At 42.7% G+C, this 26956-nt stretch overlaps 1 protein-coding gene across 9 annotated transcripts in view; it reads left to right on the top strand.

Annotated features, from left to right (window-relative positions):
• ARHGAP32 (Rho GTPase activating protein 32) overlaps positions 1–26956 on the top strand; it is a 368820-nt gene that overhangs the window by 247128 nt on the left and 94736 nt on the right. For all 9 annotated transcript variants that reach the window (XM_029074544.2, XM_029074539.2, XM_039913577.1 and 6 more), the window contains 5 exons: positions 2025–2162; positions 5833–5925; positions 7129–7251; positions 10314–10391; positions 25719–25800. In XM_029074544.2, coding sequence (XP_028930377.1) covers positions 2025–2162; positions 5833–5925; positions 7129–7251; positions 10314–10391; positions 25719–25800 — 514 coding nt within the window. The remainder of the gene's footprint in view (positions 1–2024; positions 2163–5832; positions 5926–7128; positions 7252–10313; positions 10392–25718; positions 25801–26956) is intronic.

Consider the following 26956-nt stretch of genomic DNA (forward strand, 5'->3'; position numbering starts at 1 on the left):
AACATACCCGTAATTTAGTCATTTTTATTAAAGCCTATCTCCCCTTCTAGACTGAAAGCTTGTTGACAGCAGGGGATGTGTCTGCTATATTGATATATTATACTCTCCCAAGTACTTAATAGCTCTGTACACAGTAAGCCTTCAATAAATGCCACTGATTGATTGAAAAGGTCACACCGCAGACAAGTAGTGGAGCTGGAAATAGAACTTTGGTTCTTCTGACTCTGAGGCCTCTGCGCCGTCCACTAGGCATGCTGCTTCTTTGTTGCCGTATTTTCACTTGTAACTACCCTGAACCCCTCATTCTCTGTGTTCTTTGTAATATTGTGTGGCTCTTGATATCTGCCTTTGTATTATCACCTGGAATTGACTACTCCACTCCATTCTCCTGTTCCTTCTGGTATTCCACATGCATACAGTTTGAGTACCCCAATGTCAGCTATAGCTCAACCTCAGTGCCTAGCCTCTGTAACAATTAGGTATGACTTATAGGGGGCATTTAAGGAACTGCTTGAGAAATATGTGACAAGAGAAGCAGCATGGCCTAATGGATAGAGCGTGGGCCTGGGAGTCAGAAGGTCATGGGTTCTAATCCCGTCCTCCACTTTTTTGCTGTATGTAAGCTCAGGCAAGTCCTTCTCTGTCCCTCAGTTACTTCATCTGTAAAATGAGGATCGATACTGTGAGCCCAATGTGGGACAGAGACTGTGTCCAACCCGATTTGCTTCTCTCCATCCTAGTGCTTAGTTCAGTGCCTGGCACACAGTAAGTGCTTAACAGATACCACTATTACTATTATTATTAGTTACTGTTCTCGCAGTTGATTGGACACCAGCTACTCTGAAGATTTTCATTTGGAGCAGAACCTTAATATCACTTTGATGTTTCACTCTGGTAGTCTTTTGATTAGGTTTTATACTTTGGCTATCCTTGAAATATTGACTAACATCCTTGCTGACTTGGTATTAGAACTTGGGTAACAGCATCCATACAGCGAACGGAGATACTTGCTTATGTGTACCCAAAGAGGATATATGGAATCTCTAATTTCAGGCTAAAATCCAAAATAGCATTATGCTATAGTTCATAACGTCCTGCAGTCTGGCACTCAGGAAGGTAGAAATGGTGTGGGTCTTACAGTGTTCCAAAGGAGAGCACTATCAAAAGAGGGAAATATATATGGTACAAAGCAGTGCCACCTCTCAGGATTGCACATGGTGATTTTCCAGTATTCTACCAGTGTCGACTGCAGGAGAGAGAGTCAAGCAGAGGCATATCTATTCCTAGCCTGAGCAGTGGCTAGCTAGTGGAAGGCAATCTGCTACAGGTCAAGGCTCACTTGTGCTGGGCAGCAGTGGAGTGGGAGAGAGTTGAGGGTGGAAACTCAGGATTACTGCGCAGGAGGCCATGGTAAACCACTTCTGTATTTTTACCAAGAAAACTCTCTGATTACACTACCAGAACGATTGCTGGTGGAGGAGGGGAATTCTGGTAGAGATGTGTCCAAGGTGTCACTACGAGTCGGACACGACTCGACAGCATAAGACAACAACAACAAAACAGTGCCATAGCAAGTGCTATGGCATAACTAGAGAAAATCTTTACATTCACAGGATGTATCAGTTTTTCATTGATCTTAGTAGCCGCACACGCAGACACATGCATTCACAGAGAGCAAACTTTACTCTGCAGACAAAATTCAGTAACACTGTCAGTAGTTCCCTATACTAGGTAAAATGAGAAGAAACAAAGGGCCCAAATGGACTGAGTAACTGAGAGCTCACTGTACATGCTGTGACTAAGCACTTGCTATCAGTGTTCTTAGATTTCATGCTTATTTTTAAAGCTTCAATATCCTACATTTGAACAGGATTTCCAGGACAATTTATCCCAAGCAGATTATCTTTCTGTGTCGCTGGGTAGACTGGTCATGTTATTTGATTGTTTAATCCAAAAAAGAGCCGGCAATGAATACATTTTATTGGTGTGTGTGTGTGTGTGTGTGTGTGTGTGTGTGTCTACAGGGTAAAAGCTGGATCGTGAAGCGGAGTTATGAAGATTTCAGAGTGCTCGATAAGCATCTACATCTCTGTATTTATGACCGTCGCTTCTCCCAGCTTTCAGAGCTCCCCCGTTCTGACTCCTTGAAGGACAGCCCCGAGGTAAGAAGTCAGAGAAGTGATTGATATTTAACTACAGATGGAGATCTTTCTCTTTAAATGATGCAGCAGTTTTTTGCAGGCCCTAAATTTAGATTCTTGGAATCATTTAGCCAGTCTACAATTGTGGGGTTGGAATAATATGCAGGGCCATTTACATTAAAGTGCAGCTGGGGGAAAGTGCTAGTGAAAAAATATACTTTTTTAATAATTCAGATTGTATGCACATTCCTTAAAAATCAAAGAGCTGTAGGGAGCAGTAGTAGTAATAATAGTATTTATTAAGCACATATCATATGCTCAGACCACTATAAGAAATCATGGGAGATTATACATGACGAAGAATTGCATGTGGTCCCTATCCTTCTGAGGGCTTGCTGGGCAGGGGATTAAGATTGTGAGCCCCAAGTGGGACAACCTGATAAACTTATATCTACTGCAGCACTTAGAACAGTGTTTAGTACATAGTAAGCACTTAATAAATACAATTATCATTATTATTATCATTATTATTAGGTTCAGTCAGTTGTATTTATTGAGCACTTACTGTGTGCAGAGCACTGCACTAAGTGCTTGGGAGAGGACAATACAACAGTAAGCAGACAAATTCCCTGCCCACAACGAGCTCACAGTCTAAAGAACAAGCATGCAGTCTTGAGGACTGTAGGGAGGAAGGGATGTTAAGTTTTGGTTTAGTTGACCTTGTTGGATGTTGATGAGTGTATTTTATTGGAAAACTAAAGATGATGTAAATGGAGACTCCACAGGGAGAGGAAAAGGACCAGATCCCATGAAACATCCTTTCTGCCTCTACCCTGCTCATTCCCTCGTGCCCTCTCATTCTCCCCAGTTGATTTTATGGCTGCCAGCTCTAGATTTTGCCATCTTTTCCATTGCCACTCCCATCCAAAGTTTACTCTTTCCCAGGGAACCACTGTAATTTTGCATCTTCTGCTTATCAGAACTTGCTCCAAAGACAAGGGACTGAAATTTTGGCCAAAGAGTGAGGCATCCTTCAGCAAATATATATCAAACACTCTCAGGATTCATTTAAAAGGGATAGATTCTTAAATGAGACCACATCAAAGAATAGGGCATTGATACTCTAGTTTGGGATCAGCATGCAGATCACTGGCATGGGACCTGGAAAGGTACTTTTGGGGAAAAGAGCAGAATTGTTGAATCTGGATTCTGATTGATTTCTCGAGCTTGACTCTTAAGACAATGCCTAAGTGTTTTTTTGATGTGTGATCCGAAAGCTACTCTCAGCTTGGATCTAAAACTTTGGGTGTTGTAATCCATTTTTCTTTCTAGGTAAATATTAATGGTGGTAGTAGTAGTAATAATGTAGTATTTTTGGAACTTCCATTTGGTGTAGTGCATTGTTACCGGGCCTTTGGGAAATATGGGATAAAGGAGTGACATAGTCCCTGCCCACAAAGAACTTATAATTTAACTGTGGCAAGGTGGGAGAAAAGGCTAAAAATAGGATGCAGATATGTACAGTTCTTGTCAAAATCAAGAATGAAATTTTTGAATAAACACACAGTTTTTGAATACAGTACAATTTAGGTTGCTGGGAAATGAGCTGGGAAAGGAGGGAGTGCTTGTTGGAGAAGCTGAGATTTTAGGAAGGCTTGTATTTGTGGGGAGAGCTGGGGTCTATTGGATGGATTTCAAGCTGCGAGAACAACATGAGTTGGGGATGGAAGTTGGAGAGTTGAGAGCGAGTTTGTTTTTTTTAAATGGTGTTTAAGTGCTTACTATGTGCCCCAAGACTAGGTCCCCCCAGCTGCTGGCCCAAAGCCCACTGCTTCATGCACTACCTAGAGGCGGGTGCTGCTGGGAAGCTACTTGATTCTCTCCCCAGCCTTGGCCATGGGCCTGGGCCTGCCCTGCCCAGACAGAGGAGGAGGAAGAGCCCAAGGGGGAGGAGAATGAGGAGGAGGAAGAAGGCTGGAAGACCTAGGCTGTGGTGTCAGCCTCCCCACGTGCCCCACCGTGAGCACACGTCTCTGGGGCCGCCCTGCCAGGCCCAGCTCCCTTTGTGTATGGCTAGAAGTTTGGCTTGGGAGGAATAAAAAGTCAGTTTGTGAAGTAGAGGGAGTATAAAGCAGATCTAAGAAATTAGATGAGGGAAAGGCTCAAAGATAATTGGGAGGACCGTGTGGAGGACAGACACAGAAAGCCAGTGGAGCGTTTTGAAGAAAGGAGAGATGTGGGGTGAGTGATGTTTCATGGAGATGATCTGATCAGCGGAGTGTAGCTTAGATTGGATTAGGGAGAGAGTGGAGACTGTTAGAGCTATTGAGAAAGTTGATACGGTAGTCTAGTTGCGATATGGGCAGAGTTTGAAAAGCCAGATGGTAGCACTGTGGGTGGAGGAGGAAGTGGATCTGTATAGGAGAAACCAGAAGGATATGACAGTAGATGGAATGAAAGAATTGAAGGACGGTGAGGAGCCGAAGAGGACAAAGAGTTGTGGGTTCTCAGAGCAGGGAATCTGGTGGTGTCATTGATTGAGATGGGCAAGTTAGGAGGAGAGTGGATTCTGGAGGAATGAAAACTTCTGTTTTAGACATGTTGGGTTTTAGGTACTGGTGGGACATCCTGGTGGAGATGTCCTTGAGGCAATAGGAGTTAAAGGATTGCAGATCTGATGAAAGCTCTGGACTAGAGAGGTAGATTGGGGAGTGAACGTTGCCTAGTGCAGGCCTGGAAGTCAGAAAGACCTGTGTTCTGATCCTGGCTCCACCACTTGTCAGCTGTGTGACCTTAGGCAAGTCAGTTGACTTCTCTGTGCCTCAGTAACCTCATCTCTAAATGGAGATTCAGACTCTGAGCCCTATTTTGGACAGGGACTGTGTCCAATCCAATTATCTCCTAACTACCCCAGCACTTAGTACAGACCCTGGCACATAGTAAGCTCTTAACAAATACCACAATTATTATTATCCACAAAAGAGTGGTAGCTGAAACCAGGTGAGTGGTTGAATACTCCAAGAGAGCGAAATGAACAAAGGAGAGGAGGGTGCAGCTTGTTTTAACAAGGGTAAAACCAAATAATACAATTGATCATCTGGAGATTATTCAGAATGTTTTGCCAAACGATTCATACCGATGAATCCTTTTTAAGTTTGCCTCCCCTTTAGTGCATTAAAAGCATTGAGAAGCAGCGTGACTCAGTGCAAAGAGCCTGGGCTTGGGAGTCAGAGTTCATGGGTTCTAATCCCGGCTCTGCCGCTTGTCAGCTGTGTGACCTTGGGCAAGTCACTTAACTTCTCTCTGCCTCAGATCCCTCATCTGTCAAATGGGGATGAAGACTGTGAGCCTCACGTGGGACAAGCTGATTACCTTGTATCTACCCCAGTGCCTACAACAGTGCTTAGCACATAGCGCTTAACAAATACCAACATTATTATTATTATTGTTAAAACCCATCCTACTACCTCTAATTTTCCTTTTTCCACCATAATTTATCCAGAAGGGAATGAAAAGTGAAAAAGGGGAAAAGCAAGATCCCTATGGAATGTGAACTTTGTGCCTCAGATGAATGTCAGAATCCCCATAAACACTCAGGACTTTCACTACCACCACTTGTTCCCAATTGTTCCTCTCTGCTGAGCCGGGGATTAGCAGAGACTTTCTCTGAGTTCTTTTTGTTCCTTTGCAGTCGGTCACACAGATGCTTATGGCTTACCTGTCACGTCTCTCAGCCATTGCGGGCAACAAGATCAATTGTGGGCCTGCTCTGACCTGGATGGAGGTATTGTACTCTAACCCCCATGTCTATCACATACTATATTGGCCTTGTTCTTCCTTTCATAGATGTGAAATTTTGAAACTGTAGATTGGTTTAATTTCACAACCTACAGAGAACTGCTAAGTTTTTCACTTCTTCAACATTGGCCTGACACATCAGTTCTGGCAAATAAAACCAGGCAATGAAAGGAGGTCAAGTAAAAGACCACTCTTCTTACCTCAGAATAGCATTTCTTGTAGTTTCAGGTTATCGGTCTCCTTCCCTGTTTCTCTGATAACCCTGCATATTAAGACTTGCAGCTTTATTAACTGTAATATCCATCATCATCACCCTAAAAAAAAAAATTTCTTGAAAAAAAAAAAAAACCGGGTCAATCCCATCCCCAATGTAGGGCCAAAGTTACATAGCTCCTCTCCCCTCCACTCGGTGTGATTGGGTCTCCTTTTATATAGATTTTCCCACTCTCTCATTGGATGGCAACTCTGGGTAAGGAATGAAGCCATTGAACCTTTGCCAGATAACAATCCTCTCTTCCCTATGATTTGTTCCTATGCATGTGTTATTTCTAAACTAAATGCTTTCTCCAAACATGCTTGATTGCTGACAAATATGATGGGGGGACGGTCTATGCTGGTAGCAGAAATCTAGAAACAAATTGCAATGTGGCATGAATCAGGATGAGCATTTATTGCGGTGGTTTTGATAGCTTTAAATGGGCTGGGTAGAGAAATTGGAATGATGAGAGTATACTCACTCTGCTCTTCCTGTATAACAAAAAGATTTTGAAGTGGTTAAAGAACAGTAAGCCTGAATATATCCAGTAATTCTCTTATTACCTTTCTTTCAAAGACATACTGGATGTATGGAAGATTAGGCCTTCCAACCTGGTACCCCATTATATAATCAATCAATCATGTTTATTGAGTGCTTACTGTGTGCAGAGCACTGTACTAAGTGCTTGGGAGAGAACAATATAGCAAAGTTGGTAGGCACTATTCTCTACCCACAACAAGCTTACACTCTCCTCACTTTTATGGAAATGCTAACCTATCATTCCCTAATCCACAACATTTGGTTTTTTGGATGCCTAGTTGACTCTCTGAATCACTGTAAACCCTCTGTGCTTGTGGGCAGGAACAAGTAACTTTTTATCATTTGCACCACATGACCTCAGCACTTTCACAGTACAGTATGTTCTGTTTACAGATTGATAACAAAGGTAATCACCTGCTTGTCCATGAAGAATCATCCATCAATACGCCTGCTGTTGGTGCTGCACACGTTATCAAGCGATATACTGCTCGGGCACCAGATGAGCTGTCCTTAGAGGTAAATCCCTGAACAAATGGAACATTGCTTATTGTCCTATGTGAGGGGAAGAAAAATGCCATTTGTATGGGATACAGAAAGAAAAAAAAATTGAGAATTTATTTTGATATCAACTCGGGTTTGAGTAAACCCAAACTAAAATTTTCACCAGGCTTAGACCCTTAAAATACATGTTGGTTGTAGGAACTTTATTTCAAGACCTGCTTTAATATAAACATCAAGGCTCTTGAGAGACTAAATCTGTTAGTAAAAATATTCTCTCCCCCCAACCCCGCCTTTGTGTTTGATTTAGTATTAATCAGTGCCTTGTTAAGTAAACCAACACAGAGTAGATTGATTTTAGAGGATCATCTTAATAAATTTGCAGGTTTTTAGCATGGAGATGAATATCATTTTGTAATTAACTGAGAAAAATAGATGTTATTAGCTGAATGATAAAACAGTAGCAAGTGTAATTTGTCATTTTTAGGGGCTATGCATCATAGGTGTGGGAGTAAATGTATTTTAAGGGAAATATACTGGACTGTCACATTAAAACAAAGAATACAAAATATTGAAGTGTCATTCTCTTCTAATTCAGTCTAGCCAAATAAAATCTGGTAATCGTGGGGATTAACATACATGAGAGTAAACACTTAATATCTCATTTTAGCTTGCCCCCTGGCAGAGGAGAATTTGATTTGCCACTCCCTTTATTAGTCCTGGAAAGAGGAAAGAGGGGAAAATATGCAGCTAGTAGAGAAGTTGCATGGCCTATGGGGAAAGAGCCCCCGAGCCTGGGAGTCAGAGAACCTGGCTTCTAATCCTGGCTCTGCCAGTTGCCTGCTATTTGACCTCAGGCAAGTGGCTTAAGTTCTCTGTGTCTGTTTTCTCTTCTGTAAAATGGAGATTCAGTGCCTGTTCTCCTTTCTTCTTAGACTATGAGCCCTGGGTGGGACAGAGACTGTGTCTGACTCAATTAACTTGTATCTACCCAGTACTTAGAACAGTATATGACACATTGTGAGGACAGATAGTGTGATTACCTTGTATCTACCCTAGCATTTAGAACAGTGTTTGGCACATAGTAAGCACTTGTCAAATACCATAATTAATATTATTATTAACAAATATAATAATAACAATAATGCCAAGGCCACCTTTCATCACTAATAAGCTTGTGAAAACTTCGAGGTGGATTGAGGAATGTTTTTTACTTCAAGGTAAAAGATTTAAAAACCATCCAGTTTTTTTGTTTTGTTTCTTTTTTTTAATTTAGCCAAATTCCAACTCAACGCCTTGTCAGTTTATTCTTTAAAAAACCCCAAAATAAAACCCTGTCCAATCATTAAACAGGCAGCAGTCACTTGTTCTCAATCAAAGAAGAACTGGGGTTTTCCATGGTTTGACCTTAAAGCACTGAATCATCTCCCCTAGGTATGATGAGGTTTAGTATTTATCAAAGACCCCTCGTGTCCAAAGTGCCATGCAAAAACACGCATAAAGCATGATCCCTGCCCTTTAGGAGCTTATCTACCATCCCAAGAATGTGTTGAAGGTCAAGACAGAAATATGGATCAAGAAGTTCAGCCCGGGTCAGGAGATGCGGTGCCAACGAAGTAAAAGACTCCAGACCAAGCCAAAAAAAGTTTACCTGGGGTGATGAGTCTCTGAAGCTTGGTGCTGCTTTAAAAATCCCATCCTCCATCTTGAGCATTTTCATCCAAGTCTCATATAAACCATCCTCGCGATGAATTGAAAAGGCAAGCTCACCAATAATAAAGGCCCGAAGCACCAACTGTGAGGACTCTGTGGTTTTTTTATTTTGCAAAACAGCTCCTCGGGGGAGGATACTTGTAGATAAGAATGTCAAAAAGATTTCCAACCAGCTGATACATGGCAACGTGAAGAGGGGCTAGTGCTCTATTGAGAACCAGTAGAAGAGAAGCTCCCTGATAATATGCTTCACTTTGGTTCCTTTAGAGAAATGGGGACTCCTGCTTATTAGCTGCACTAAGCAGATGAGTATAGTGTGCAGTTAAAAGACCCAGAGTGGTTCTGTGGGAAGAAAGGAAAGTAAAACCCCTGAGCTGAAGAGGAAAAGCCACGAACACCAAGTACAGTGCTTTGCACATAGTAAGGGCTTAATAAATATGATTGAATGAATGAATGAATTGCCAATATGTGTGCAGCACTGGAGGTGTATACAAACTCAGGCTCAGAGGCCAGACTCTGGCTGTTTAAACAACCAAAAATCTGACTTTAGGCTGAATCGTAGCTCAGATGAGGTGACTCATCACTCCCACCCATTTTAAGTATTCTCAGCCCCCTTGCTGAACAAGGATGAGAATGTGCACTGGACTAGAGACAAGAAGACACCACATCCCTTAGCAGGATCAGTAGTTTGGGCACTTGGGGTCGGGGGGAAAGCTAAGAAGCCAACTTCCAGCTGGTTTGTGCCTGACCAGAACAAAATGGGTACTGGGCCGGGCAGGTATCATAACTAGAATCTGGGCCTGGTGCCCAAGGTTTGCTGTTGCAGACTGAAATTACCGGTTACATGAATCGCTATTGGATGCTATGCCACTGAGTTTAACAGGCCCTGTCTCTGCTCTGCAAGAGTGAATAGTCTAAAATCCTGGTGAGACCCATCAAACAGTGGCTGCAGTGTTGGATACAAATTACCTGTGTTTGCAGAGTGAAACACTATGAATTATTATTCATTTCAGAGTAAATTGTACTCCCAGATATTAACCAATGCAATTTTAAACTTCTAGGACAAGGGTACGTTAGAAGTTAATTCTTCGAAGTTCTGAGAGTCTTTTGCACTATGCCTAGCCTTGACGTTGTTACCCTGTTTAATCAAAAACTGTCTTGGCCATTGCACTCCTCAAAGACTTCTCCATATTTTTGGACTCTGAATTCAGGGATCTTCTCTTCCAAGATGTTCCAGTCAAAAATTGCAGGCTTCAAAGAGGACAGTTTTGGAGCAAGAACTTTAGGCTCCAGGGGCATAGGAAAAATCACATTTTCCATTATCACCATTAGATACCTCAAGCTCACACCTTTTTTGTTTCCTTTAGGTGGGAGACATTGTATCTGTTATTGATATGCCTCCAAAAGTATTGAGCACGTGGTGGAGGGGCAAACATGGATTTCAGGTATGCTTTGATGAAGTTTAATGTGTAAAAGTTCAGAGGCTTTTGTTCTTTTTGGTCTTTAGGGAAATGTATTCAGGGAACTTTCAAATGCCAAACCTGTTATTTTTTGAAAGAAGGTAGTCATATGCATTTGAGACATAAAATGAGTGTCTTAGATTCTCCAAAAGAGGTAGGAAGGAAAATAAGTGGACACAAGGAAATTGGCACAAAAAATGGCCTCTTTTTCATTCAGTTGTATTTATTGAGTGTTTACTGTGTGCAGAGCACTGTACTAAGTGCTTGGAAAGTACAATCGGGCAACCGATAGAGAAAATCCCTACCCAACAATGGGCTCACAATCACCAAGCCTCTTTTCCTAGCTAATGTCAGTAATTCTCATTGGCATTAGGTGTGGTTATATTTTCCTCAACTCTGAGGAGAGAGCTGTTAATTTGGTACAGAAGTTAAGAGCAGGAAAAAAACAAGTCATTCTGCTAGATTTCTTTTTCAGGATTGTTCAGTTCTTATGTAACATGAGTAAAGTGATATTTAGCCAAGGCAGCTTGAAGGAGAGTGTTTTGAAAGATAAGTTTCTGGAAAGCAACTTTTGTATCTGTTCAGAGTCTGGAAAGCAGCAGTGTCCAGCCATTGCAAATGAAAACCAACTGGACCTGCAGTCACTGGGGTGGTAACTGAGGATCTCATAACCCTGACCATTTCTCTTTCCAGGCACAAAATTTAGGACTGACCCTAAGAGAAAAGAGCAGAGTATTTGCTTTGCCCTCCGCTGTACCTGAGAGTCAGAAGCATCTGCGTTCCAACCCTGACTCTGCCACTTGTTTGCTGTGGGACCCTAGCCAAGTCACTTCACTTCCTTTTGTCTCAGTTCCGTCATCTGTAAAATGGGGATTAAGACTGAGAGTCCCATGTGGGGCATGGGCTGTGTCCAACCTGATTAGCTTGTATCTACCCCAGCGCTTAGTACAGTATCTGGCACATAGTAAATGCTTAACAAATACCATTAAAAAAAAAGAAAAAATGTTACTGGTTCTTCTCTATTATATTCCATGTACCTAGGAGCTGCCATGATTGGGATCTGTATTGTCTTTGACTCAGAACCCCATGGCTACCCATCTACCAAGCATTAGCCCTGAGTTTTTGATGAACCATTAAGCTACCATGTGACATTTGGCAAGTGGTTCTCTGCCTCTGCCTTTATAAAAAGAGAATGGCTTCCTCTTCATTCTCCTCTGCAATTCTTTGTGCTCTTGTGAGAATTAATGATATAATATGCTTTAGACTGTAATCTAGTTGTAGGCAGGGAACAAGTTTACCAATTCAGTTACATTGTACTCTTCTAAGTGCTTAGTACAGTGCTCTCTGCATACAGTATGCACTAAATAAATATGATTGATATTCTCTTTAAGGGGCACTGTACTGTATCACAGAAACATAGAGAAAATGTTCTGTATTATCCTTATACGATCACAGGATTTTGGTTGGTATAGTTAAAATGAAAACACCGAAGAGTTCTGCTTCTATTCTGGCTAAATTCAGTGCTGTTTGCAGAATTCCTATTTTAAATTGTGACCATAGGCCCAAAGTAATAAAATCCTCACAAAAGTGTCTAGAGGGGAAAAAATACATCAGTATTTCTTTATCTATGATACTTACAACTTGGATCCCCCTTTCTCACCTCTATTTCTGAGTCAGAATTGCTTAGATCATGAGAAAATCCATTCTTCAGTGTACTACCTAAGTTATTAAAGATTTGTGTGGATTGGGAGTGAGTGCTGTTTTCAGCATACAGGAGGCTAAGTATCTTAAACTGCCCAGGTTCTGGGGCCCAGGTGTTTTTAAACAGTTAAATTGGGATCATTCAGTTAAGCATGTTCGGGAGTGATATCAGTCAGGAATGTGTTAACCAGGCTCGGAGTCTTCCCACAATGCTAGTCCAAAATCAGTCTGCCTTTTGTAATTCTATTTTGTCAGCTGCTGGTCAGAAGCCCACTGGGACAGTGTAATATAATTTTTAAAGTGAAGGCATCTGGGGTTTCCCATCAGTAACTGAACTTGCCAGGGAAGAGCAGGGTTAAGGGCTTCAGAAAGAAGTCTTGGTTCAGGAATCATTATCCCCTAACTCTAAGGCAATTGGTCAATCATTTGTATTTATTGAGCACATACTGTGTGTTGAGTGCTGTACTAAGCTCTTGGGAGAGGACAGTGTAACAGAGTTAGTAGACATGTTCCTGCCCACAAGGATCTTGCAGTCTAGAGGCAAGCCTAGCCTCATCTGATTGAAGATAGCATATCTACTTCTGCAGTTTTAAGTTTTCCTCCAGATATAGAGTAGGCTGTGACATGGGAAGAAAAATTAAGTTCCAGATTGGTGTTAGGACAAAAAGCGACATTAACCAGACCTGAAAGGATAGCATTGATAAAAGGGGAGTTAATGCAGGAGTGGGAAGAATTTCTGAGAAATGGGAGGGTAGATGGAGTTTCAGGGGGTACGTGGATTGTGAACATAGGCGATTCAGGGTTTGACTCTCCCTCATTTTCATCTTAATGATTTGTGCTGAGGACAGGCAGTTTTCACATCATTGTTTTCACACTGATGTGGTCACTGAGTCACTCCATTATTTTTCAAAATATTAGTATTGCACATCTCACCGATTCATTATTTCCAACAGAAACTGGAAGAGTTGAGTGCTCTTGCCTCCATGAGATAGAGAATACATTTTTGAAGTGGTGCAGGCTGATATGCCAGAGAGGACGAGGTCAGTCTGTTGAGCAAAAAGGGAAGGCACATTTGTAGTATGAAGCGGTGGTGCCCATATGAGGGTAACAGATCTCTGAGATGAAAATGAAAGGATTGCAGTAGATGTAGACGCTGTACTGCATCATCCCTGGAGGGTTTTGACTGATTTTCTTTTCCCCCAAATGGTAGAAGCAGCGTGGCTTAGTGGAAAGAGCACGGGCTTTGGAGTCAGAGGTCATGGGTTCGGATCCCAGCTCTGCCACTTGTCAGCTGTGTGACTGTGGGCAAGTCACTTAACTTCTCTGTGCCTCAGTTACCTCATCTGTAAAATGGGGATTAAGACTGTGAGCCCCACGTGGGACAACCTGATTCTCCTGTGTCTACCCCAGTGCTTAGAACAGTGCTCTGCACATAGTAAGCGTTTAACAAATACCAATATTATTATTTGTTAACCGCTTACTATGTAACAGGCACTATAATAAGCAATGGGATAGATACAAGCTAATGGAAGGGGCACAGTCCATGTCCCATATAGTGGTCACAGTCATAATCCCCATTTTACAGATGAGGTAACTGAGGCCCAGAGAAGTGAAGTGACTTGCCCAAGGTGACACAACAGACAAGTGGCGAAGCAGGGATTAGAACCCTGGTCCTCTGACTTCCGGGCTGGTACTCTTTCCACTAAGCCAGCGCTGCTTCTCATAGATATTGAGAGACATTAGCAAATTGAGTTGGGGGAAGACAACTTGGCTGCTGCGTTTATAAGGAGGGGTAGTGGGAAAGGCTGGGGAAGACTAGGAAGAGGAAGTTAGAGTAGTCCAGGTGGGACTAACTGACAGATTGGACTGCAGGGTCAGAGGGTTTAGATCATTAAATATGCATCAGTAGCAGTGTGTGTTTTTGCAGCACTGTTGGGGTGAGAGGAAATGGTGATAAAAAATGAAAAGGTCTTTGACCTGAGACTTTACAACCGAGACCTGACCTGAAAGAATTGGTTATTCCTGCTCTTGGCTACAGTAAAATGTGGGGTTGTACATTATTATTGTTGTTGTTATTATTATCATTATTGTTGTTGTTATTATTATTTTTGTTAATTGCATCCTATGTGTTAAGCTGTGTTCTAAGTACTGGGTTAGATACAGATTTTTTTGTTTGTTTTGTTGTATTTGTTAAGTGCTTACATGTAACAGACTGGATAGATACAAGCTAATTGGGTTGGTTACAGTCCATGTCCCACATGGGGCTCACAGTCTTAATTCGTATTTTACAGATGAGGTGAATGAGGCACAGAGTGACTTGCCCAAGATCACACAGCAGACAAGTGGCAGAGCTGGGACTAGAACTTCCTAGGTCCATGCTAGGCCATGCTGCTTCTCTGAATACAAGTTAATCAGGACAGACATATTCCATATCCCACATGGGGCTCACAGTCTAAGAAGAACAGATATTGAATCCCCATTTTACAGATGAGGACACTGAGGTACAGAGCAGTTAAGTGACTTGTCTGAGGTCACACAGTAGGCAACTGGCAGTGCTGGGATTGGAACTCAAGTCTTCTGACATCCTGGTACATTCTAATTCCGCAAGCCCATGCTGCTTCCTTTTGAGCTGCTTCCCATTAAGCCCCTTCCTCCGTTTTGTTTCCTGGATCCTTCATCAGAACCTACTTCAGAAACTAGTCCTTAAAAACACTGGGAAGAGAAGCAGCAATGCCTAGTGGAAAAAGCACAGATTTAGGAGTCAGAGGACCTGGTTTTTCATGCCTGCCCCACTCCTGTCTGCTGTGTTCCTTTGGGCAAGTCATTTCACTTCTCTGGGCCTCAGTTTCCTCATCTGTAAAATGGGGATTCAATACCTGTTCACTCTCCTACTTAGACTCGCAGCCCCATATGGGACAGGGATTGTGTCCAGCTTGATCACCTTGTGTTTACCACAGAGCTTAATATGGTGCTCAGCACATAGTAAACACTTAACTAACAGTTATTATTGTTGCTATAAGAACCCTAGAGTTGTGAGTTTTTCAAGTGGAAGGCACAACTCAAGAGCAAAGTGTCAGTAGTTTCCCTTTGCGAGTCTGAATTTTCAGGAGCTGGAGGTCCAGACTGTGGGGGAACCAAGCTATTTTCCTTCTCCTGCCACCTCTTTTGATCCTTTCACTGTTGCTGAACCCCATCAGCAGAATGGCCTAGTGGAAAGAGCATGGGGCTGGGAGTCAGAGGATGTGGGTTCTAATCCCAGCTCTGCCACAGGTCTGCTGTGTGACCTTGGGCAAGTCATTTAACTTCTCTGTGCCTCAGTTACCTCATCTGTAAAATGTGAATCAAGACTGTGAGCCCAATGTAGGACAAGGACTGTGTCCCACCTGATTACCTTCTATCTACACCAGCACTTAGAACAGTGCATGGCACATAGTAAACAATTAACAAATGCCACAATTATGATTATTATTATCATTATTATTATTACTTCCACCACAGGGTGGGAAAGGAGTAATAGGAGGTGGACCTCAAACTCATCTATATAGCTGCTTGGGGAAGCAGTGTGGCCTAATGGAAAGAGCACGGACCTGGGAGTCAGAGAACCTGGGTTCTAATTCTGACTTTGACAATTTCTAGCTGTGTGACCTTGGGCAAGTCACTTAAATTCTCTGTGCCTCAATTTCCTCAACTTTAAAGTGGGAATTCAATACCTGTTCTCCCTAGACTGAGAGCCCCATGAGGGTCAGAGACCGTGTCTGGTCAAACTGACTTGTACCTTCCCCAGTGCTTAGAACAGTGATTGACACATAGTAAGTGCTTAACAAGTACTGCAGAACAAAGCAAACTGCTAAAAAAAGTTTAATGGGAAAAGTGATTACCCTTAAGATGTGGTTTGTGATTCCTTTCGCTTGGGTGCTTCCTGTCCTCGCTAAGTCTTGATAATTGAATGTTGGTTGTATCTAGCTTAGGCAAAATAAAAACCTTTATATGGGAGGGAGAGAGGGGTATCTTTGGATTCCAAGTGTTTAAAGAAATGATGGTGTCACTTGGGGTGCTTGCCGTAAATGTCAGAAACTTTCAGAAAAATAGCCTGGCCAAGATTTTAAAGGAGATTATTTGAATCCCTGCATGCCTCTGAGTGACCACAACCGACCCCTTCACCGTCTCCCAATTAAATTCAGTGGGACGGTTCCTGGAAATTCTTGCAAATGGGAAAGCCAGAGTTTACTGAGAATTTGCATCTGGGCAGTTACATCATGTCTGGGAGAAAAGAACCTGGGTAAAAATGGCCAAAGAGAAGCCTGTAGGCAATGAGAGAGTCAATTGCTGCCATACCCCCAACTTCATCATAAGACAGATGCAAAGTTATGTTGACTTCATTTATTACTTAATTTGAGGTCACCGAGCATCTCTAGCCCCAGTTTGACAAACCACGTTCTGTTTTGTTAACATCGGAGCCATTTCCTCTCCGTGACATTTAAACGCATGGCTTCACGCAATCATAGTCAATCCGCCTAGGGTGATGGTGGAAATCGTGGTGCCGTTGGAGCTTATATAACAGGCTTATAATCAGGCTCTCTGTCACACACAGGTCATCAGTCAATTAGCTGCAAGGCTTGAGAGAGACAGGGAAAGGAGAAAATGGAGAGAGAGGTCATAGCAGGAACCTGGCTCTGTGGGAGATGATTGGAGTCTCCCCTAGGAAACCACAGACGAGCCTGGGTCTGGAGCCCTTGGATCGAAGAGTCTGCCCCGGGGGCATTGATTCTGGTGATGGTGGTTTGCTCAGTGCCACTCGCCACTCATGTCTTCTCTGTTCTCTTCCATACACCTTCCCCCTGGGCCTGGAGGTACACAGCGGCATAGTGGCTAGAGCACAGGCCTGGGAATCAGGAGGACATGGGTTCTAAGCGCGGCTTCGCCACTTGTCTGCTTTGTGGCCTTGGGCAAGTCACTTCACTTCTCTGTGCCTCAGTTACCTCATCTGTAAAATGGGGATGAAGACTGTGAGACCTGCGTGGGACAACCTGATTATCTTGTATCTACCCCAGCACTTAGAACAGTGCTTGGCACATAGTAAGCGCTTAACAAATACCAACATTACTATTATTATTACACCAGGGCTTAGAACAGTACGGATTTAGTAAACGCAGAACAAATACCATCGTTATTATTATATCTGAAGGAGGAGAGAGTTCCAGGTAGGAAGGGAGGGTGTGAGCAGTAGGTCAGTAGTGGGGAGAGACAAAAGTGAGGCATGGTGAACAGGGGTCTTGAGAGGAATGAGGCACGTAGACGGGCCTGTAGAGGGAGAAAACTGGGTAAATAGGAAGAGAGTTTTGGGGGTGCTTTAAGCAGGAGTTTCTGCATGGTGTGGATAGGAATGGCCAACCATGGAGGCCTTTGAGGAATGGGGAGACGTGCGATGCTCTGACCAGCACTTTCAAAATCAGACTGGAACGGGGGGAGACTGAAGTCAGGTAGATCGATAAGGAGACCAGTGGAGTAGCAAGCTGGGATGTGGTAAGTGTCCAGACCAGCCTGGTGGCCATTTGGATGGAGAGGAAGGGATTGATTTTGGAAAAGGTAGAGGAGGAAGAACTGGCAATGTATGAATAGAGTATGAAGATCGAAAGAGAGGAGCAAGTCAAGTATAATGTCACAGTTATTCTGGACTTGAGACTCAGCGAAGATGGTGGCATTCTCAATTGTGGTAGGAAAGTGAGGTGGAGGAGAGACTGCAGAAAGGAAGATGAGTTCAGTTTTGGACATGTCGAGATTCAGGGGCCAGTGGACATCTGGGGAGTGATGACCTGATGACAGATGGGAAATGGAAGATTACAGAAGAGTAGGGTCAGGGTCAGTGAGGTGGATTCAGTAAGGGCATTAAGTTCTTTGTCACTAAGAAAAATTTTGGTTTTGTAGGGCTTAAAAGTACCATATAAGTGTACAATTCTATTACAGTGTTTGACACATACTTAACACATACTATAATATTATTAAAATATCATGTGAACATTTAGGTGGGTTCAAAGTAAATGGATATCTTCCTTTACTGACTTTTATATTGGCTAGGGCTTTGCAAATGATATTCCAGAGAATTAAAGAAAATTGTAATTAAGAAGTAAATTAACCTAGAGGCTAGAAAAACCATGAATAAATCATGAATTAAGTCATGGCTGACTCATCTCTTACAAAATTTGGGTCACTCGTTTGTGTGATCTAAAATGCATATAGCCAGGGATTTACGGTTGTTAGCAGGTAAAGCTTCCACAAATGGCAAATGTGAACTGGAACGTGATTTGATTCAGGTATAAATATTGCCTACCTCCCTTAATTCCACATAACCTGATTGAGTATTACCTCAGGCAGAGCACAGTCTTCTAAATTAACATCCATCCCTGTTGATGTCTGTGTGTGTTTAGTGTGCATTTTAAAGAACCAATCTCCATAATTTCCTTCAACACAAGACAACAAGGGTTAGCATTCCAACAAAATATGAATCCAGGTCCTGAGGTCTTTCAACTCCAAAGCCTGCCATTAAGTTGGTATGTGACCAGAAAAACCGCCTGTGATTAGAACTATTTCCCTCAGATGCCTCACTTGTATTTGGATCATGGTCACAAGGTGCTTCGAGAATATGAAGGATTTAGTAAGTAGTAAGTTATAGATTACTGAAGTCGGGGTTACTCTGTGTCCAGCTAGCGCTCAATAGATACCATTGATTGATTAGTGAGCAGGAGTATCTGAAGGGAATTGTGATGATATATCTGGTGATTTTAGTTCTGGCCACTCTTTACCTTTAGCTGACCTGGTGTTCCTCTGCTGGTATGAGGAAGTCATTCACGCACTACATTTTAATTGCCCAATTTTTTATCCTGGATCAGGCTCGAAAAATTTGCTGCTGGGCTTTCTGGCATGGATTCTTCCACTCCCATCAGTGATTTAAATTTTTCATATGGACAGAGAAGAGAAGAATTAGGAAGGACAGTTTTGCCCTAGGAATCTAAGGTATTGAGCAAAATTGGTTCTAAAATTGCTAAAGAATAAAGTTATAAGGAAGACTAAACACAGCCTTTGTTCTCTGCAGTTATGTACTACACTTATGTATTCATTCATTCAATAGTATTTATTGAGCACTTACTATGTGCAGAGCACTGTACTAAGCGGTAACAGATAGAGACAGTCCCTGCCCTTTGACGGGCATACAGCCTAATCAGGGGAGACGGACAGACAAGAACAATAGCAATAAAAAGAATCAAGAATAAATAGAATCAAGAATAAATAGAATCTAGAATAAATACATCAGCCAGGACTTATTTACCAAACTTTACCTTTCTGCAGAGCGGGCTAAACCACTATGATGCATCAAGCCATCTTCGTCCAGTGAGAGCATCTCATTTTCACATGTAAAGGGGGGCTGCTTCACAAAAAATACACCTTTGAAAGTGAGGCAGATGTAAAGCACCTGCGGGGATAAACCTGACATGAAGATAAAGGTGGAAAAAAAGGTGAACTGCAGAATTCATTATACTGAGATGTACAAGACAAATAGAAGATCAGTGTCCTGCCATCTCAGATACTCAGCATGTCTGAGGAAAGATGATAGAGAATCCAAAACCAAAGGAGAACAACAAGTCCCCAGTCAATGTAGATTAGGTAATAGAATATGGAAATTAGGTTGCCTGGGCCACACATTGCCCCCCAGCTCCTGGAAAATCAACAGCTGACTCCTTTGGTTGCTTCCAAATGAGAGAGAGGAAGTTGCTAGGAAATGACTGATCACATGCCTTGAATACCTGGCCGTGCTTGGCTTAAGCATACTCTGGAATTGTTGTTGGGGCCCAGGGGAGAGAATAGTTTACCAACCATGTTTCCCAAGCACTGCATGCCTGTCCCTTCTCCAGGCATGTTGTTGGAGAGACCCCTGCCACCCTCTGTCACTGACCCAGCTTAATGCCCACCTGTCACTTCCAAATGGAAGCAGGGACAGCACCAAGTGTTCATTTTAAATCTCTTTTGCAGGCTCCTCCTCTGCCTCCCACCCCCTAGCTTTGTGTGTTCCCGCAAGGTTCAGTTCTGGGTCCCCTTCTATTCTCCATCTACACCCATTTACTTGGGGAACACATTCACTCACATGGCTTCAACTACCACCGCTACATGGATAATTCTAATTGGCATCTCCAACCCTGATCTCTCTCCCTCTCCACAGTCTCACATTTCTTCCTGTCTTCAGAATGTCTCTATTTGGATGTCTCACTGTCACCTCAAACTGAACATGTCTAAAATAGAACTTTAAATCTTCCCACCCAAACCCTGGCTTTCCCCAGACTTTCCTATCACTGTAGACTCTCCCCCTTCATATCTGATAGACAGTTACTCTTCCACCTTCAAAGCCTTATAGAAGGCACATCTCCTCCCAGAGGCCTTCCATAATTAAGCCCTCATTTTCTTTCTCCCCCTCCCTTCTGCCTCACTCTGATTTGCTCCCTTTATTCCCCACCCCGTAGCCCCACAACACTTATGTACATTTCTCTAACGTATTTATATTAAGTCTGTTTCCCCTTCTCTAGACTGTAAGTTCATTGTGGGCAGGGAATGTGTCTGTTATATTGTATTCTCCCAAGCACTTAGTACAGTTCTCTGCACACAGTAAACACTCAATAAATGCAATTGATTTATTAAGCCAAGCATAGGTAATGTTTACAGGAGCAGTGGATGGTCCACAGTGTCAAAGGCAACTGAGAGGATTTGTCAAGGAAGAGATCATTGGTGACCTTTGAAAGGGCAGCTTCGATGGAGTGAAGGGGGCAGAAGCCAGATTTGAGGGGGTCAGGGAGAAAATTGGAGAAAAGGAAGGAGAAGCAGCAGGTGTAGACAACATACTCAAGGGCATGGCCTAGTGGATAGAGCCGGGTCTGGGAGTCAGAAGTTCCTGTGTTCTAATCCTGGATCTGCCACTTGTATGCTCTATGACCCCGAGGTCATAGAGTCACTTCACCCCTCTGGGCCTCAGTTACCTCATCTGTAAAGTGGGGATTAAGACTCTGAGCTCCATATAGGACAGGGCCTGTGTCCAACTCAATTTTTCTTGTATTCACCTTAGCGCTTAGTACAAAGCCTGGCACAAAGTAAGTGCCTAACAAATACCGCAATTACTATTATTACTATAATTGTTATTATTAAGGAATTTGGGAAGGAATGAAAGCAGGGAGATTGGGTGATAACAGAAGAGAGCCATGGGGTCAAAAGGTTTAGGGTTTTTTTAGGATAAAGGCGATGTGATCTAGTTTGAAAGTAGTGGAGAAGAAGCCATTGGAAAATGAATGGTTGAAAATGCCAGTCAGGGAGGGAAGAAGGGAGGGAGCACATGTTTTAATAAGATGCAGAGAGTTGGATTTTGAGAAGAGTGGTGGGGGATCTTCTAAGGTACTGCTGGGAAAGATGGGCAAGTCGGAGAAGGGGCAGAAAGGAGGAGAGACCAGAGAATAGCAGAAGAGGTTTTAGGGAATTCACACCTGATGATTTCAATTTTGTCAGTTAAAGTACATGTCCAGGTCATTAGGAGCAAGAGATTTGGGAGATGGTGGAGCAGCACTGCAAGTGCTACAGGGAAGTCTGATCCTTGGGGAAGCTGCTCTGAAATCACCCAGAGGTTGGGGTGGAAAACCAGTGGTTGGGCAAGGGGAATCGGTGTGTTCAGTACCCATGTGTGGCTTTTGACAACTTTCTCTTTTTTGGATGCTGAAGAGCTTGATATTATTTTGAGGGGGGGAAAGATTCAGATTGTTGACAGTAGCAGTAATGCTTGATATTTGATCAGATCCTTCTGTTGGAGTAATAATTTTGTTTCGTAAGCTCTTACTAGATGCCAAACACTGTGCTAAGTATAGGGGTAGATTCAAGATAATCTGATCAGCCACCAGGCCTTGGGGCCCACAGCCTAAGAAGGAAGGAAGGAAGGTATCCTCCCCATCTTATAGATTAGGAAACAGAGGCCCAGAGAAGTTAGGTGGGTTGCCTAAAGACACCCAGCAGGCCAGTGACTTAGCTGAAACTGGAACCTGGATCACCTAACTGCCAGGACCATGCTCTTTCCACTGATACCTATGTCATGTACTTGGAAGAGACTTTTCAAAATGTCACGGGTAGAGCTCCAAGAAGCAAGTAGAGCTCCAGGCTCAAACAAACCAGATAATTATTTTTAATAAGTTCATTCCAAGGAAAGAATGATTTGTTTTGTCCTTCTAATTTAGGTGCAGGCATACAATACACACTCCAAGGTCACAGCAGGAACGTAGTAAATGAGTATTCAAAAGTGATGCGTACAGAAGGAAAGCGTAACAGGCAGAGCCTCTCGATGACTCAGATTTTGGAAGATCACATGGGACTCCATAAGAGTCTGTCGGCAGAGGGGCCCGCAGAAGGATGAGACTTCTCTACTTTCTGTTCTTCCATTTTCTGGGTGGTGGCCCAGTCGTGACCACATCTATTGAAACATCTGTAAATGTTGGCTAGGAGCAGTCTTCCCCTTTATTTTCTATTGTTTCTAGGGTGTGTAGCTGTATTTATCCCAATACTATTTCCCCAAGGCTTGCTGGGGCCATCTGGCTCCCTTTCCACACTCTCCCCTACAGCTCCTCCTCCTTGCACCCCTTCTCCCTCTCTTGGCCTTCCGTCTCTCTTGACGTTTTGGGGAAGAGTGAACATCTCCCACCTGCTCAACACCTTACCTCCGGCTGTGGCTATTTCTCCCATTAGCTCCACCCTGTGCCTCGCAATGCTGGGGACCAGATGACGTTTTGGATTAGGGAAGTGGTAGAGATAAGAAAGGAAATGAGGCCTTGACTATCTGGGGTTGGGGTAAAGTAACTGTGTCTGATATGGTGACTTTGGGTTTATTCTAGAGCTCAATTGAGTGCTTGGAATATAGTAAGCACTTTAACAAATACCATCACCATAGTAATAAGCACTGTATTAAGTGTAGTGGAGTAAATAATCAGATTTGACACAGTCCTTGTCCTCCTTAGGGCTCATAGTCTAGAGGGGAGGGAGAAAAGGTATTTAATCCCCATTTTACAAATGAGATAACTGAGGCACAGAGAAGTTAAGTGACTTACCCAGGTCACACAGGAAGTAATTGGCGGAGCCAAAATTAAAACTCAGGTCCTCTGACTGCCAAGCCCATGTTTTTTCCACCAGATAATGATGCTTTTATTAACTTATTTTTATCACTCCTTCCTTTTTGCTCATTTGTATATGTATACTAAATTTGTTTATTTTGATCACAATGGTTTTATGTTTGTCTTCCCCGTTAGAGTGTAAGGCCTTTGAGGGCAGGGGACAGGTCACTTCTTTATTTTGTACTTCCCAAGAGCCTAGTAGAGTGCATCCTACCAAATGGATGATCAATAAATACTGCTGCTACTATTACTAATACTAGTACTGGTAGAAGATGCACAAACAGAAAATTCTGCCCTAGGGTTTCCTATGAGTGGTATTTATTGGGTGCTTACCTTGTGCAGAGCACTGTACCAAGCACTTGGAAGAGGACAGTAACATTGGTAGACACACTCCCAACCCTCTAGGAGCTTACAATATAGTTAGGGAGACTGTCATTAAAATATAAGTAGGAGAGCAGAAAAGTATAATGAGATGATCATCATCAGTGGTATTTATTGCGTACCTATTGTGTGCAGAGCACTATACTAGGTGCTTGAGAGAGTATAACTTAGAAGAGTTGGTAGATACGTTCCTTGCCCACAACTAGCTTTCAGTCTAGAGGGGAGCTTGCAGTTTAGAGGGGGAGTTGTGTGAGAATCAGAATACTTTGTGAGTATGGATACAGGTGTATAGGGGATGCAGAAGGGAGGGAGAATTGGATGGGGATATGGAAGGTTAGTTCAGGTTTCCCAGTGGAGATATGATTTTAAGAGTGTTTTGAAGATGGGGAGAGTAATGGTTGGTCAGATATAAAGGACAGGGAGCTCCAGGCAGGAGGGAGGACATGAGCTAGGATTTGTTGGTGGGAGACAAAAATTGAGGTGCAGTAAGTTGTTTGGTGTTAGAGAAGTGAGATAAGGTAAGAAGGAAAGAGGTGATTGGGGATCTTAAAGCTGAGTGAGGAGTTATTTAGTGTAGTGATGAATGAGAAAGAACTGGAGGCTTTTGATGAGTGGAGAGATGTGTGCAAAACCTTCTTTTTGAGAAAAGGAATCCAGATAACAGAGTGAAGTATGGACTGAAGATGGGAGAGCCTGGAGGCAAGAAGGTCAGAAAGGAGGCCAGTGCAGTCTTTGAAGTGGGAAATGGAATTAAATGAAGTGTTAATTTTTTGCTTGTGCAGTGTGAGTAGGTCTCATCTATGTGACCTAGTGGTTGAGTGTGGTTTTGGGAGTGAAGAGATCTGGGTTCTAATTCCAAGTCCACTACTTGCCTGCTGTGCAAACTTGGACAAGCCACTTAACTTCTCGGTTTCTTCATCTGAAAAATGGAGATGGGGATAAAATTCCTTTTTTTCCCCTTCTCCTTAGACTGTTTACCTCATATGGGACAATGACTTGTCTAGTCTATTTTTTACCCCAGTGCTTAGTACAGTATTTATTATTATTATTATTCAATCTACTATTTTCACACCCCATCATCACCACAGACTCTAAACTCTGCTCTGATTATTATGCATTGTAGTTTCATTGGTCTCACTTAACGGGTTTGTCTGGTTTCTGAACTTTTATGGGATAAAATAGAACATTAACAGAAAACGTTCTTTGAAACTGTGGCCAAACTCAAAGTGATTAAATCATCCTGTGGCTGTGTTAGTGCTTTGGTGAGAACAACAGACAACAAATCTGTGAGCAGGGCAGAATCATTGTCCCTGCCACCAGATGAGAAAGTCCCTTGGAGGCTCTGGGGCACCGTAATATGCTATGGGAATTTCATTCGGCCCTATAGCAGCCCCAGGTGATCATAACCCATTCCAGGACAGAATGGACCCAGAACAAAATGACTCAGTTTGGGGATTCCTGGCTGACTTGAGCAATACCAGTCTAGGGGTGCCTGGAGGCTTCTGGGAGGGTCGAAGTTCACCTTTCTCTGTGGTGGGGGTGGGGGCTGACAGAGGGAATCAAATGAGAAGAGTGATCGTCCACCTTCGTTCACATGGCTTTTAATTTTGCCAGCTAAAGAAGCAAAAGAAAATAAACTCTAAAGTGTTGGCAGCGTAGGAAAGAAGAAAACCTGGTGAGGTTGGGAGCTTCAACTGGATCACACACTAGATAGATAGCACCCTGCTGTGCGACTAGCTACTGCTAGCTTAAATATTAATGTCATATGTAAAAATGAGGGAGAGTATTAATAAAAATGGAGATGTTTGTATTCTTTTTTTGCCACCAGGGCCACAGGAGCAGGTCAATGTTTTTATAGCAACAGATTGTTCTGTATTCTTGTGTATTCAATTAGCTTCATATGCTTAGTATTAGAAAATAATAGAAACAGGGAGGGGCCATGTGTAGTACATTAGGCAGAGTTGAATTGGCTGCATTCACACGCCTTCCTGTTCTCCTTTTTCCTTCACAAATACCCATTCTTTTCTTGGCTTCTTTTCCGCTACAGGTGGGACTCTTTCCGGGGCACTGCGTTGAGTTAATCAACCAAAAGGTCCCTCAATCAGTGACGAATTCCGTGCCAAAACCAGGTCAGTGTGCATTTGTTTATTACGGTGAGCATTTCATAATATGGCTTAACAAAATCCACTCTTCCAGCTGAAACCACTACTTGTTTTCCGTTTTTGGCTCTGTTTGTTTGAGTGTCGACACACTTGCACACCCATTGCATATTTGTCTTATTTCATGTCCCATTGTTGAATGTTGTCCATTCTGTGTAGTTTTTTTGTTTATTTCACAAAGCTTTTCATGCGCCATAGCTTTTAAAGATTTTTAACGTGACCTCCAAGTGCATAGTTCTCAGCCTCCTTCTACTTTGTCATTCCATTGTAATGTAGTATATTAATTAAACAATCAGTTCCTCAGGCATATTTAGTATCCATGATATGATGTGCAGATCCCTGCCCTGGTTGCTGAGCAAATGAAAATGAGAACAAACCAAAGGTAGTTCCTATTCAAGGTCCAGGTGAGGTTGAATCAGAAAAATGCAACTCTCATAAATTCATTCTGTTGTATTTATTGAGTGCTTACTGTGTACAGAGTGTACTAAGCACTTGGGAGAGTACAACAATAAACAGGCACATTCCTTTTTCACAACGAGCTTACAGTCTAGAGATCTCCTTCAAATGCCATTGAGTCATTTCCAACCCATAGCGACTTCATGGACACACCCTCAGAATGTCCCATCTTTTCTTGTAAAGTTATTCTGGAACGTGTTCTGGTATGTTTTCTCAATACAGGCCAGAGGTAAACTTTGAGAAATTATGACACAAAGAAATACTCAAACAGTTCAGAAAGATCAAAGCGCGTCTGTCATCTCCTAGCTGAGCTGCACCCTACTCTAGCTCAGAGCCTCAAACCTGTCCTAAACGATCCTAACTTTTCAAGACAATGGGGTGGTTTGCTTCATCCTCCGCCTGTTCTTGTGGTGGGAGGGTGGGGGTGAACTGCATTTTTCTAGGTGATGGTGTTATCAGTGGAGGGGACAGAAGGCCATGGTCCTGCTGCTTCAGTGTCTCCAGGGTTTTGGGTTTTTTTCCTGGAAACAATTGAGGTGGAAGGAATAAAATGATCAGAGGAAGGAAAGGTAAGCTTACTCAAAGAGTAATCTAGAGCCCTTTAAATGCTTTGGTTCCTTCCAAATCTTAATTGATGCCTCTTGGGAAATCTTGAAACATTGAGTCTCCA

This window comes from Ornithorhynchus anatinus, chromosome 11 (genome assembly GCF_004115215.2).
Source record: "Ornithorhynchus anatinus isolate Pmale09 chromosome 11, mOrnAna1.pri.v4, whole genome shotgun sequence".
Taxonomy (NCBI): Eukaryota; Metazoa; Chordata; class Mammalia; order Monotremata; family Ornithorhynchidae; genus Ornithorhynchus; species Ornithorhynchus anatinus.